Source organism: Phragmites australis, chromosome 24 (assembly GCF_958298935.1).
Source record: "Phragmites australis chromosome 24, lpPhrAust1.1, whole genome shotgun sequence".
Lineage (NCBI taxonomy): Eukaryota > Viridiplantae > Streptophyta > Magnoliopsida > Poales > Poaceae > Phragmites > Phragmites australis.
Window position 1 is genome coordinate 11569555 of NC_084944.1, and position 15326 is coordinate 11584880.

The 15326-nt window shown below is 40.5% G+C and overlaps 1 protein-coding gene across 1 annotated transcript; it reads right to left on the reverse strand.

Annotated features, from left to right (window-relative positions):
* Positions 1–289: 289 nt before the first annotated feature.
* LOC133907506 (transcription factor bHLH94-like) lies at positions 290–1989 on the reverse strand. The gene is made up of 3 exons (XM_062349559.1): positions 1366–1989; positions 728–1135; positions 290–581 (listed from the first exon to the last, which is right to left on the reverse strand). Exons 1-3 carry the CDS (start codon positions 1789–1791, stop codon positions 486–488), a joined length of 930 nt encoding a protein of 309 aa, XP_062205543.1. The 5' UTR covers positions 1792–1989; the 3' UTR covers positions 290–485.
* Positions 1990–15326: the final 13337 nt, after the last annotated feature.

A 15326-nucleotide genomic window follows, 5' to 3' on the forward strand; every position in this document is an offset into this window, starting at 1 on the left:
ACACGAAACTTGACTGCAGGGCGTAGATCTATCTATGTGCGCATAGACCGCCTAGATCCCAGCCTTGAATGCGATTCCACTCATGCACATAGGTCAAATCCCAGCAGAGACGAGCAGAACCAACCGCCACCAACTCGGCCGACCTCGCACGCAGTCTAAGAGCCAGCCGAAGCATAGAAGAGAACATCAGACAAATCTAAATATGTTTTTATGTATAGTGATTACCACAGTTTTAAAGTTGATTGCACTCATTATGGATCCTGTTTACTTGCACACTATCATTGGGTCACAATCGCATAGGACAGTAGATGTAACATGTGAATTTTATATGTTGATTTCGTAGGAACTCGATCTACAGATGCCCCTAAAGAAAATCATAGCTCAAATATTTATATTTGCTAGGCCACGAATAACTTTTGCGCACACAAGAATCTCAAGGCACAGGTGCTCAGGTAAGCGGTACAGTTCACAAGCCAGTTTTGGTATCAACTAAAGCCTGCCTCCTGCTGTACCCTACCCAGAATCTCGTTCGCTGCAGTTGCAATCTCCTCCACAGAGCTGAGCTTGCATTCATCTTCCACCTGCAACAATAAACAAACCACACATATTAATCAAACCTCAGATCAACACCACCACCAATAATCCTGTTAACTGCATAGACAAGTCACTGGATTAGCTAGACAAGGAGGATTGATTCTTTATAATGTAATAATTAACACTCACTGACCTTGAGGCTGAAGGAGTACATGACCATGGCGCCGGCAGTGCTGACGTTGAGATGCAAGGTCGTGAGCCCTAACTGCTGGAGGCCGGTCGCCAGCCTGAGCAGCTGCCTTGGCCGCCGCCGTGCCTGCACCTTTAGGCTGGCATGGCCCTCCACCATGCTCGCCTCGATGTCGGCAGCAGACGTCGACTCGGCCTTGATCCTGTGGGCATTGTCGCCGGCGCCACCGTGGGAGACAGAGACAGTGGAGTACTGTGGGAAGCTGAAGAATCCGGCGAACGGAGACCAGGCAGCGCCATCAGTGTTGGTGCTGTGTTCCTTGAGGCTCTTTTGCACCTCAAGCGATTGGAGGAGTTGCTCAAGCTCCCTCGTGAAGTTGATTGCTCCCCCAACAATAGATGCTTGATCACCCTGTAGAACATTTTATAAAAAACAAGACAAGATCAGAACATATGAAGAATCAAAATACGATATGACCAGTATATTGCAGCAATCAAACATGTATGGTACCGTTTTGGATATTTAAAAATTTACAAAAGAAAAAAACAGTTTAATTCCGGTGAGAACTGAAGGGAAAAAACATGCATTCAAAACGCGAGTCCTAAAATGAGCTTTGTACAACTATGAAACAATTTAAGTACCCTTTGCGCGTAGGAAGGTGGCATGAGGGAACGGAGCACGGCGAGGTACTCGTTCATCTGCCGGCGGCGGTTCCGCTCCACGGCAATGTGAGTCATCCGCTGGCTCTCGATCTCCTCCTCGTTCTTGACAACCTTGAGCCGCCTCCTCTTCCTCCTCGTAGTGGCCGCCCGCTGAATCACCGGTGATGGCGCCGCAACGGCCAACGCCGCCTCATGCTCCGGCGAGGCCTTGGAACTCACCTCCTCCTCCCACTCCTCGGCATTCTGCACGAGGGAGGCGAGCAGCAAGGGGTCCCATTCGCCGGGGGACGGCTCATCGTCGCCGAAGCCGACCGTGTCGCGCCACGACAGCGCATAGGGCGAGTCCCTGTTCCCGTAGCCTAAATGGCCTTGGGGTTGGGGGTACACCACGGCATCCAATGCCATTTCCACTGAAAGACAGCCACACACAAACGCACACTACACCACCAACAACAACAAGAAGAAATAAACAGACGGCGAGAAGATGGCGCGGACTAGAACACGAGGCAGATAGAGGACAGAGAATGGGGAGTTGGCCTATGAGGAGGGAGTGTTAGAGGAGGGGTGGGTTTTATAAGCGGAGGTACGGTGGTGGAGACATGAGAGGGGCCAGGTCCGGTAGATGGGGTGCCTGTTTCTTGTGCTTTGGGGAGTGAGACCCAATGATTTAAGTTACAAATGGGGATGAACACACAAGTGGGCTGAGCAAGAGGGGGAGATTCTTCCATTTCCTTCGCATGGCTTCTTCTGGGTGCTTTCGTTATTTTGACGCTGTAGCAAGGTGGTAGTGGTGAGTGTTACTTCATGCAATTGCTTGCACTGACAAGAAAAGCCTATAAGTTTTTTTTATCGGAAAAGCTATGAGTTTATTGTGATGTGGCTATGCAGTTTTTTCCCCAGTGCATATACACAAAGGAAGATACAATTTTCGGTGGTTTGGTTACAACAAAATTAAATATCATAGAATGTAGAAAAACCATGTTGGTTGTTTAATTTTACGTTAATATTGATGAGGAAAAGGTTTACTTTTTTTGCAATTGTTTCTTTCTAGAGCAAATCGACTTCTGCTCAAAGCACGGGTTGCATGCGCTATTTGTACGAATTTACTCTCCGTTAAATAAACTCTGGAGCATGACCAATGGTTACCAAGTGGAACATATAGTAGGATCATAAACCCTATCCACCAACCCAAACACGGAGATAGTGGCAGCACAAAAGGTACCGTACGAAATCTAGGGGGCAAAAGGATGGTGCCTAGACAATTATTGTTATTAGATAATACAAATGTACTTTTGATGCAAATGGGAAATTATATTTGGCCCTTAGTAGGGAAATACCAGAAGCTTCATTTCATTTTGCCATGTACTAGTACTCAAGAAAATTTGAAGGTCGCAAGCGCGCATCTTCTTTGTGCATATCTTTTCAGGTGGAGGTAAAAAGGCTGACATGGCCAGAGAGATTGTGCGTCTGCTAGATCAGTAGAATCTGCATTGTAGCTGCATGCATCATGCATGCACGCCTTCGTTGCCTGTGCCAGAGCCACGATGAGAATGAATAGATCCCTCGGTTTCGGTGATCATTTCTGCTCGTCGTAGTGTTAAAAATTGTTCTGTAGCCTGTAGGGTGGCAGGTTGTGCCGTGCGTGCATCTTGCATCATAAGAAAAACGGTATGTGGCAATTTCTGGTAATATCAGCTGTATATATATTATAGGTCATTTAGGAATGAAGTTGGACGATTTATACAAAATTTAAGTTTTATTAAAATTACTTATTAGTTCGAAGTGATAATTCAGTTATCAAGATCACTTGCGGCTGTAGAAAAGATTGCAAGTTCAATTTTCTATGCATCATATGGATTATCACTACACATGTGTTTTTTTATCCATGTACTTGTAAATTGATACATCTACATCATATTAAAACATTTATTTCTGTGCAAATATGTTGTACAAAAAGAACAAGAGATGAAGCTTCTTTTCACAAAAGATAAGCCTCATGTCATGTCTTTTTATGGCCATATTTTTGAACAATTATTTGCAGATATACATTTTCGATCTTGATGTACATGTATGATTTCTTAAAAAATAAAAAAGTAGGTGTATCTACTCTTATTTGTAGATTTTTCTTTTGGCTTGAACTATGTAACTCGTGAGGGCTATACTACTGCCAACCTCTTCGTTAGGGCGAAAAGAATAGTCATGTGCTGCGTGATTGTACCCTACGTCCATGCATTTCTATCCTCCCTAAGCTACAAAAGGCAGCATCTTGTTGCATCACGCTCTGCAGCACGCAGCAGCATGATCTCTAGCTAGCTGCACTGGAGCTTAGCTCATGTGATGTTTCACTGCAAAAGCATGTCTTCCACAGGGATACTATCTGGCATCCCTTGTTTGACGTGAGATGTGTTGTGTTTTCCCTAGGCCCCAACTTTAGCTAGGTACTCTCCACTGCAAACATGTCTAGCAAGGCGGTGTACCGGTTTAAATACCATTTAGGTGAATATTATGTGAAAATCTAATGGAGAAGAGTTTAAAAAAATTCTATGAGAGAGAAGGTACCTGTAGTTTCAGTTTTTGGATACATTAGAGTATATGGTATAGGATATATATAAGGATTTAGTTGTTATAGCAGGATATGATTAGATTTTATCTTATCTCTAGAGTTGCTTGATATCCAAATTATTTGTACTCTATATATTTAGTACTTGAGGTTCAATGAAATACAATCGACTACATTAACCAATTCTTATCCTCTCTCATGATATCAGTTTATGTTTCGGTCCTAGCACTAAACCACCACTACTAGAAAAACTAATTTTTGACACATTCAGGTGTCTTTCCATAGACAGTTTATATGAAAACTTGCCTGAACAGTCTGTGGCGGCCCCTGTGGTTTCGGACAGTCTGTGGAAACAAATTTTCACAGGTGACTGTTTATGTGAACCGCATGTGAAAATAAGTTTCCAAAAGATCATTTTCACATGCAGTTTGTTATGTGAATCACCTGTAGAAATAGGATGATTACCACAGGCGGTTCCTATGTGAACCGCCTATGTAAAAGATCATTTTCACAGGCAGTTCCTTATATGAACTACACGTGAAAATAGGATGATTAACACATGCGCTTCACATAAGGTACCACCTATTGTAATGGTTATTTTAAAATAGAGGATCATTTTTATATGCAATTCCTTATGTGAACCACATCTAAAAATAGACGATAGGTTATCTTAAAAAATTCATAACTTTTTCATACGAACTCAGATGGTGACAAACTTTATAAGAAAATTGTAGCCTCGACGAGATCTACAACTTGTAGTTGATTTTTTTATTTGAAATCATTTAGGTGTCTAAATAATCAGTTGAAGTTTCACACATAAGTTTTGATCACATATGCTACCATAAGTTCTATTAATGCAAGTACAATCAAGAATAAGGAGAAGAAAAAGAATACTACTAACTTCAACATCTCCAACAAGATTAACAAGAAGAAGATCAAAAACCCCCACTATCAACAATAAGACTTGACTTACAGAAGTGCTAGTGATAACAATAGTATCAAGTGTCATCAAATGTCAGCGCGGTCACAAATTTTTTTTTATTTTTCTTTTATTTGTTCTCACCTGAGCTGTACTAGGATAGGAATCATTGTACATTTCTGCTCAAGTTTAGTGTAAGAGGTGATGACTATGGATACAAACACGTGTTCTGAAAACGATGCAAAAACTTCTAAGAGCAAGAACTCAATCTTCTGATCCATTTTTTGCCTCAAAAAATTCATTGAACCTAACAATGTTGGGGAGAAACAGGTCTAACGTTTTCTGTAGATGTCCATAGAATTAAAAAAAATATCAAAATCGGAGTCCGTATGCAAAAGTTATGCCCGTTTTACCGAAAGTACTTAGGGTCACTGTAATGCTTCGGTAGAAAGGTTAATAGGAAATTTTATCTGTTTTCTATCACAGGTACTTGATAGGTGAGCTGGAAAGGAGGTTCGCGCACGAGCGGAGGGTCCTAGGTTCGATTCCTACCGTACGAAAAGGTTGAAAACAGTGTGAAAAAATGGCATGGCTTGTGACTTGCGACGGCTTAAGGAACCACCTATGTAAATCTATTAACACAGGCAGCTTCTTAAATTAACCGCCAGTGATAATAGGTTTCCACATGTGGTCTCTTTTGTGCTTGTGAAAATTATCTATTTTCGCGGTCCTTCGATCACAAGCGAGTTAGCTAAACGTCTGTGCAAATGGGTTACGACCTGCCTCTAAAAATAGTTTTTTAGTAGTGTGCTTCCGCTTTTCACCACGTTGCCCCCGGGGAGATCGATCTCCATGATCTTTTCGGGGGATGCACAATTTGTAGCTAGGTTTTCGCGGTCGATCCTATTGATCTGCCGTCGTTTCCATGTCATCTAGCACCAGTAGGACTCCTCGTTCACACCATCATCGCTCCCCACCCGTCATCCTCATCAGCATCGACCCACCACCACCACCCGGTTCCTCCAGAGCGGGCAGTCCGTATCCCACTGGATCCGCACCGTCTCCTCCACACAACTGGACTCCGTTGGTTGCTTCGTGCGGCATGCACCATCTCCATCCAAGCACCTACGTTCACACACCACGTCACACCGGCCGCCCACACCACTGCCGATCCAGCCATGTGCTGGCTATATTAATCACATGCCTGGCTAGACGCACCCGACCTGCATCTGCGTTGCCCATCTCCTCGCACACTCCTCCACACGCCCATCTGTGAGTCGCCCATCTCTGCCCACCTTGACATGTCTATGTCGTCCGTTGACGCGTCGCATCGGCTCATCCACTTCCTCTATCGACTAGCCTCCACCCTTCCGTCTCCAAGCACCAAAGGGCCTCTAGTCGGCCGACACCACACGTCATCTATCTGGTTGCCACATCACTCGACTCCCGCTTTTGCATCACCATGCTGCCCCTACGACACATAGTGCGTCATCCTTCTCCGTCCGACCACATCCATGCGCCACTGGCTACCCGATTTACTGCTGGTTTTTCTTTTTTCTGATCAGAGATCAGGTTGCGTCGCCCTGCTTGTCATCTGCGAGTCTCTACTTTGACCTTGGCATCAACTCCACCGACCAGCTCCTCCACCTGTGCGGCATGGCTGGGTCCACAACGCCCTAGGGACGCTTGCACGCACCATTGCCCAGCTACCCCGTCTGTATACCCTCATCGTCGGTTTGTTGTCACCTTCACCAATAGGGACGCCTCTGCCTTAACTGCCTCATGCACCCTCGGTCTGATCAGCCGATCGTGTGCGGTTTCCTCCTGGTCGATCGTGCATGACTTCCATCCTCCTCGAGCATGTGCGTACCCCCTTCCCGAGAACCGGGGCTACCGCTGCGTCGCCTTTGGGCCGCAGTGCTGCTGTATGTGTTATGTGCCTCTGCAACATTGTCACGCCCTCCCTGGCGTGGTCCGACTGAACGGAGGATCCCACCATCGCCCTTCATCACCATTCCACACGCCACAACACTTCGGCCAACCAACATCACATGTCTCTGCATGTCGTTGTCGGTGCCCTTGGTCTTCGACATGTTGTTTAGGTGTTCTTCATCGGCTTGTTCGAGCACTACCATCACGCTCTTAGACACCGGCGTTGCCGCTCCAAACAGCTGGTTCCGCCTCCGTCTACCTCTTTCATCCCGCACAACCTTGTCATCAATGTCACAGTCTCCTCCTCAACCTCTTCGTCTACTCCGGCAACTGTGGCTACATTGGCACCTTCACCTCATCGTCGCTCTATGCACTGTGATTGTCGAGACTTTCTCTGTTGGTTCCTTAGACATTGGCACATGGTTGGGCTCCCTACCTTCACGCGCCCAGTATTGGTAACATCGGTGCGTGCCTTTGTCCCTGACGCATTCCCGAGCTTAGCAAATCCGATGCATACCTCATCCTCAACAATCTCAACTACGTCGACCTCTTCTCAACGATCGTCTTTTTCACGTCACCATCTTCCTCCCTTAGGCCTCCTTACACCCATCTCCATGGCTCCTCTAGCGCCTGTGGCTTCAAGTGTGACTCCCTCAATCATGACAACCTCGACTACGGCTACTTCGATCATGACTACCTCACGTATGTCATCCTGGATCATGGCTACTCTCCCCGCTTTTGGCTACCTTCACTTCGGCACAAAGGGCTACCATCTGTATGAGCAACTCATCGGTTTCTCCAGCTACAGCATCTGCATCGCGTTGTTTCAACTATGGGGGATACCATTCGTCTTCCTCTCCAGTCTCATCATCTGCGATGCTCCCACTGCGATTGTGGGATGTGTTAGAGTATATGATATAGGATCCATAAGGATCCAATTATTATGGTAGAATAAAATTAAATTTCATCTTATCTATAGGGTTCCTTGATATTCAAATCATTTGTACTCTATATATTCAACGCTCGAGGCTCAAAATAATACAATAGACCACATTAACCAATTCTCATCCTCTCGTAGGATCGACCATCAAATTTTTGAAGAGATTGAATATATGTCTCCTTCACATCTGACAATTTGTAAACATATATCGCTGTAAATCTGGGAACAGAGGGTGCTATTTCCTCCAGGAGGTTCCAAGATTCTGTCACCTCTACAAGATGTTATCATCTTTTCCGAATCCGGAAATGGTCAAGTAACTTTCCTCAAAAAAACCTAATAAAAGATGTCACAAGATCTAGGAAAAGTTCATTTTGTTTATGGGAGACTAATTAGGACGATCTTACCTGATGTTACGTGTGATTATACCGTTGCTTGTTGCGTTAATTTATTCTATATTTCAGTTTCAGCAACAACAGAAACAGCCATGTCAGAAAACAAGTGGACGAAAGCGAAAGGTGCATGCACCTAGCCTTTAAAAAAAAATTTACCTGAATGTCCTTGTCATGTCCCTTTTTTTTTGGCAAAGGAGTAACCATCCATGACATTTAGTTATGGGTAAATTCACTTTGCAAAAAAAGTTGTATAAGGAAATTCAGATAAAAAATGTCATAAAGTACTATTGTAAACTAGACAAGACTACATAGCAATAGAGATCACTTACGTTAGGAGGCAAAATGGTGCTTGTAAGTGATATGTATTCACTACAGCAAAATACGATATCAGTGGTGGTTAAAATCGTTACCGGTGACGGTTTAAAATCCGTCACTGATTACTCGACACTGATAGTCAGGGTCTGAATTCAGTATTAAAAAACATATCAGTGCCGGTTGGTGACTCTAATTGGTACTGATACATGGACTATCATTGCCGGTTGAAATCACCAACCAACACTAATATGGTTTTTCCTTATACAAACTTTTTGGAGCCGAAAAAAGTAAGAATTTTTTTTCAACCAAAGGCACCCGACTAGTCACGCTGCTCTCTTGACCACACAAGTCACGCGATTTTTGCTCGCATATGGCAACCAAGACTCGAACTCACGACCTCACAATAGAGCCTCGCACGTGACCGCTCTAACCATCTCGGCTATGGTTCGTTCTCGATTATAATAGCAAAATAATCCTTTTACTATCTTTTGACTGAATATTTGAATGGCTATATGGACATCTAAATGACTTCAAATAAAAAACTGATCAACTACTAAGTAGTAGATCTCGTCGAGAGCTATAATTTTTATATAAAGTTTGTCTCCATCTAATTTAGTATGAAAACGTTATGAAATTTTTAAGATGTGTTGTCATTGAACACAGTTAAAAAGTTATCAACTACAGGGTTGTAGATTTTGACGAGATCTACAATTTTTATATAAAGTTTTTTTCCTATCCAACTTTATTTGAAAAAGTTATGATTTTTTTAAAGATAAAATGTGATAGTAGCGATCATTAGTGTCGGTTCGTGGCTAGATCCGATACTGATTCTGATTATCGGTGCTGGTTCGTGGTTAGAATCGGCATTGATACTGATTTATCAGTGGCGGTTCGTGGCTGAAACTAGTACGGATGTATCAGTATTAGTTTCAGCACGAACCGGCACTGATACATCTTCAGTTCCAATACAATATGTACTGATGTACCGCTACTTTTGACTCGTTCTGTAGTAGTAATTGGACTATTGGTCATATGAAAGGTTAACCGGTGTCCAATACAAATTATATTTATGGGTAGATTCACGAGAATAATAATTTTATTATCGTAGCAGCGGAAATCTCCAGCTCTCAGGGCTTGTGGCATCACTAACCCTATTTGCACTTATATACGCTTTAAGTTTTACTACTTTATATTCCTTCCAGTCTGAATTACAGTCCTAGACATACGCACACAGAAAATATAATTAAGTTAATGTTTTGTTTTTGACATAGTTTACCCATGTTGATTCTACTTCATCACTCTAACACAGTGACAAATTAACAATCAACAAGGACGGTTGGTGCAAAGTATTTCGCTCCAAAAACACAGAGTAGCACAATTTCTAAACCAATTAGAATAATTTTTTATATAACAATGTCCATTTTAGACAGACAGGAGCAGCTGTAAAAAACATGGGTCAAAATCTTATATAAGTGATTGTGCCAATATAAAAAATGTCGAGTAAAAAGAATAGAGTGAACATCTAGGTAGCATTTAGTTAGTTGAACGAAGTTAAATAGGATATGATGATCCTAGATGGAATGATCCTAGACGATATGATGTTAAATAAGTGGTACAAATAGTTTGTTTGGTTGGATGTATGAGATAAGATGAGAATATGGTTATGGAATGGGATAACTTGGTATAAAATTTTGTTTGGTTTTCTAAATAGGTTGATGCTGGATGAGCTATATAGTATAATAAAAATGTATAGAAATAAAATATTACAAATAAATTCATTTTCTTACCATATAACTTAGAGCTAAAAATAATTTTAGAAATCAGTCCATCACATAAGAAGAATATTTATGATTTTTTAAAAATTTTGAGAATTTATTTGAGACCCTAATAATTGTTAGAAGTTATAAAAGTAGTTTTTTTTAAATAATTTTTGTTTCAATTCTATATAAGCTTTTTGTGTGAATTCAACAAAATAGATTGCACATGGATTATATAACGTGTGCTAAAAGTCCTATAATATTTTGAGTAACAGAATACTACTGTTTTAATTTTTTAGCAAAAAATTGGAGCGTACAAAAAACGAGTACCGTTCATGCACGAACTCGTCCTAGAGGAATAGTAGTTCAGCTGATTTTAGCGTATCAGTTCGTTCAACATCTTCAAAGAAGAAAAGAAGATGTGTAGAATCTGTATAAAATCTCATTCCAAACCATAACGGATTTAACCAACTAAATGGGCATAGAGACCTCAACCCATATGATCTCGTTCAGGATTAGACTAGTGCACCAACTAAATACTGCCATAGCCCATCTTTACTATGAAATGCAAAATCATGTGGTTAACAGAAAACACTATTGCTCCATGAGAGTACCAAACGAGATTGGAGACAGGAATTACACATCACAGCCCTAGTATTATCTCCGGCCACTGTACTGACGTGTCTGAATGTGTAAGTTGAAGAATAAGAACCACTGTACTGACGTGTCTGAATGTGTAAGTTGAAGAATAAGAACAAGTTCGCTCCTGCTTCTAGGCATAAAAAAACTATAAGTCCAACTGTTCAATATTTCATTTTTGTACAAAGTAACTGTCAGTGCTACAGTTCAGATGCTCGCTGGGGCACACGTCCAACTGGAGATCTGAAACCAGTGCCAGGAGGAGTATGAAACTAGGGGCAGAAACCAAGAATTGGCCTGCTGATGATTTTGTTGGATCTCCAGGTGCTGAGCTGGAGAAAAACAATTCCAACATGATTCTCGCCTGATCTATAATTTTTTGCTGCTCTGACACGCCTGGAATCTAGCGTGGCCTGGTTGTACCATTCTTTTCTGGTCACATCACATTCTGATGCACAGTGTCAGAAGTATAGCTTTTGCCTAGTTCTTTCTTGCTCATATATAAGGGTGGAAATAGATGACAGAAAATCTGAATTATTCGATATCTATATCTGTTAAAATACGAATATGGATATTCGTATTTGTTTCTGAAATGGATACTAAAATGGATATATCCGAATTTGTTTTCAAGATTCGGATTCAAATGTGGATATCCGAATTCGAGATATATCCGATTTGTGTCCGTATCCGCTAATCAGGGAACCAAATTTTGCTAAAGTTTTAGAAATTTCAGATATGAACGAAATTCCAACCCAATCAAATTGGAACAAATTTCAGTCAAATTTCATCAAATTTCAATTAAATTTGATCAAAAATTTAAATTTCCCACATGAATTTTGAACAAAATTTCTAAAATTCCGGCCCAATCAAATTAGAACAAATTTTAGTCGAATTTTATCAAATTTCAGTCAACTTTTTTCAAAAATTTAAATTTCCGACCTGAATTTCGAAGATCGAGTAGATATCCGAATGCGGATTCGTATTCGTATTCGAGGATATCCAGATCCGTATTCGTATTCGGATTAAAATATGATAAATCGTACTATCCAAATTCGATTCCATGCGTATTCGATTCGTTTTCACCCCTACTCATATATAGCATAGGGGGTTGTGTTCTTGTTCATGACACAATTAATATAAGGGCCTGGGAGTTTCCTCCTTTTTAAAAAAAATCGTTGAAGCTCTAGAATATTGTTAATATAATAGGGAGCTGGTCACTTAATTATAGAAGTGCATGTTCTATATCCTCTTGCAAACATAACAGGTGCAAAATTTTTAGCTCAAGTTTTAGATGTAGAAATTTGTGTGTTAAGGTCTCGTGGAATGAAGGGATTTCACAGAGATTTTAATTTCGTAGATATTACTAGACGACTATTAAATTCCCACAGTAAATGGGAAATTTTCCTGCGATTCAAGTATAGCCTTAATGGGGTCGATTTCGATGGATTCTTATTTAGGCAATTTTAATTTTTTCAAAGAGAAACATATACATCTGCATCAGTTGTTGTACACCACAAGCAACATGGCAATTGTACATTCTTTTTCCGTAATATCATTATCTCGTTGGATTTGCTACATCAGAAATGTACAGGAAAATGATCGAAATTAAGTGCAGAAGACCCTACCAATCAACCAACCTTTTTTTGAAAAAAAGAAGAGAAAAGAATCTTGTCAGTACACTATTTTCCTTGTAGTTTGTAAGAAATATTTTGTTTCTTCATATGATTACATGATTCGGTTGCTTCCCTGCATATGCTGATTTTTTTTTCAGAATGGGTTATTCCTGAATTTCATTATTTAGATGCAACAAAATTACAAACCACCCAGCCATTCAAGTCTATAAATTTACAAGCCCTTATATAAAACCAACCGAAAAACGACATCCAACATCAGTAGCACAGCTCAGAGGATTGCCTAAAAAACGAACCTGCCAATAGACCAACATATGCGTTCACCATTACAACAGCGATAGCGGCCAACATAGTACAAATCGTTAGCAGCAAAAGGAATGCCAATCCAGACAATAAAACAATATAATCCATCAGCAGGTGATGCATTAGTCCCCTTGCAATCAGCTGCCCACCATCGCCGGCCCTTCTAGTTGATTTTGACAATTGCACCAGCTTGAATACTTCCCTTGCCATGCATCCTTGTGATTTGTTCAGCTTCATCCTACTTCTTGGGGTGAAAGAGGAGCACCATCGCCTGCAGCTTCTACACGCCACCCAGCAGCATATCCTTGTGCTAACCGTCTTGAAGACCTACCCAACAGGGAAGAAAAGCATAGTCACAACACATAATCTCAGTAGGAGATCTAATTGGTTTTTTTTTATCAAACACTACTCTATTTCTCTTTCTCCAAATAGCCTAGACCATAGCAGCTAAACCTATCATATAAAAATTTTCTCCTACAGGAAGAAAATGTCTGACCCAAAAAAAATATTGGTCTGTGTTTGTTGGCCTACAGTTAGCCTCAATCACCAACCTAACTAAACTCCAAATATATTATATCCATGGTACACTCAAAAAACAAGTGATTGATGTTCTCAGATTCATAGCAAAACACACATTTGGGATCCCCTTTCTATTTCCTTCTGATTAGATTATCTTTAGTGAGTATGGCATTTTAAAGTAACAACCACATGAATATTTTGATTTTCAAAGGAAGTTTAGCTTTCCATATTATCTTATACTGGGCATCAGTCTGGTTTCTACACTGATGATTGTACATTGATTTCACAGAGAACATCCCAGAGTCCCCTAGCGCCAAATGGGCTTGTCCTTCTCAGGAGACAGAGCATAGTTCATTAGGACATCTCTCAATCATCTTAGCTAGAATTGCAGCTCTTCATTAAATCATCTTCTATAAGAAAAATTCCATTGCTTAGTGGCAACATTAGCAACAGTCATATTTTGGTCATTACAAATCTCAAACAGTTTCTTAAATTTGTCAATGAAAGAGACTTCACTACACCAGGCATCTCTCCAAAAGTTAGTTTTCATGCCATTTCCAATTCTCATTTTTCTACTAGGAAGGTAAAAATCTTTAACCTTAACTAAATCATTAAGCACAGGGGACTGTTTAGGGTTAAGCCTTAGCTGGGAAACATATTTATCTTTGATCTACTTTTTTTTCTACAATCTATTGCCAGATGTCATTGTTATTTTCCAGTTTCTACCACCATTTGCACAATAAACTGATATTCAATTTTCTAAGATCTTGCATACCCAATCCACCTTTCACCTTGGGACTACACATTTTGCCCCATTTGATCAGATGATATTTTTTTTAACTCTCCCTTCCTGCCAAAAGAATTTCTTCCTAGTTTTGTCTAGTTTTTTATGAATGGTTTTATGTAGGAGATACATAGACATATGATATATAGGCGCACTGCTTAAACTAGAATTGACCAGGGTGGATCTACCCCCATGGGAAAGTGAACCAATGGGTTACAAGGACTCCCAAGGTATTTAATGGGCCATTTCCCAATGACACAATTGAACATTTCAATAAAAAAGTGCTTCTTTTCATCCTCCTTACCAATCATGAGGACTTCGCTTTTTTGAAAATTGATTTTTAGACTAGACATGGCCTCATAATTGTAAAGGAGTAGTTTTCGGTTGATTGCCATTTCTTCATTTTCTTTCAAGAGAAATATAGTATTATATGCATACTGAAGAACATCAACCCCATTCTCAATGTAGTCAGGTATCAACCTTTTAATAAGATGATTCTGTTCAGCCATAGCAATCATTTTAGCAAGGGTGTCAGCTACAATGTTTAAAACGAAGGGGGACAGAGGATCCCCCTTCCGACCCATTCTTTTGCTTTGAAAATAGGTCCCTATTTTTCCATTCACTTTTACACTTAGAGTACCCTGTGTCACCACAACTCTCATCCAAAGGCACCATTTGTCATAAACCCCATGTGTTCCAGACATTTAAATAGGAACTCCCAATTGATCTTATCATATGCATTTTCAAAGTCAAGTTTTAGCACCAAACTATTTTTCTTTTTAATTTTGGTATCATGCAGTATTTCATAAAAGAACATAGTCCCTTTCATAATATTTCTATCTTTTATAAGTGCATTTTAGCACCGATCTATCAGTCTATGCATGTATTTTTCTAGTCTCAAGGGTCAGCACCTTAGTAAATATCTTGTAGCTTATATTTAGGAGGTAGATAGGTCTGTACCGTTGAATTTTGTCGACCTCTTTTGGCATGGGAAAGAGGGTAATAATCTAAGTCTACAGATGTCTAGGTCATGGTCATAGAAGTCATGGAACGTTTGCATGAAATCAAACTTAATAAAATCCCAACATTCTTGGTAGAATTCAATAGGTAAGTGGTTAGGCCCCGGAGCTGTATTCTTCTCTATTGAGAACACAATAAACTTCACTTCTTCAACAGTGAAGGGTCTAGTTAGGGCAGCATTTTCATCATCCTTTATTTTTTCCTCCTCTTTCCAATGGTTCTCATCCAA

What these genes read in the sequence shown, in the direction of transcription:
- LOC133907506 (XM_062349559.1), bottom strand. Translation starts at nt 1,791, where the DNA reads ATGGCATTGGATGCCGTGGTGTACCCCCAACCCCAAGGCCATTTAGGC. An exon ending in CACCTTCCTACGCGCAAAGG is followed by an intron (nt 1,136 to 1,365) that starts GTACTTAAATTG and finishes AATGTTCTACAG; the next exon opens with GGTGATCAAGCATCTATTGT. An exon ending in TGTACTCCTTCAGCCTCAAG is followed by an intron (nt 582 to 727) that starts GTCAGTGAGTGT and finishes TTATTGTTGCAG; the next exon opens with GTGGAAGATGAATGCAAGCT.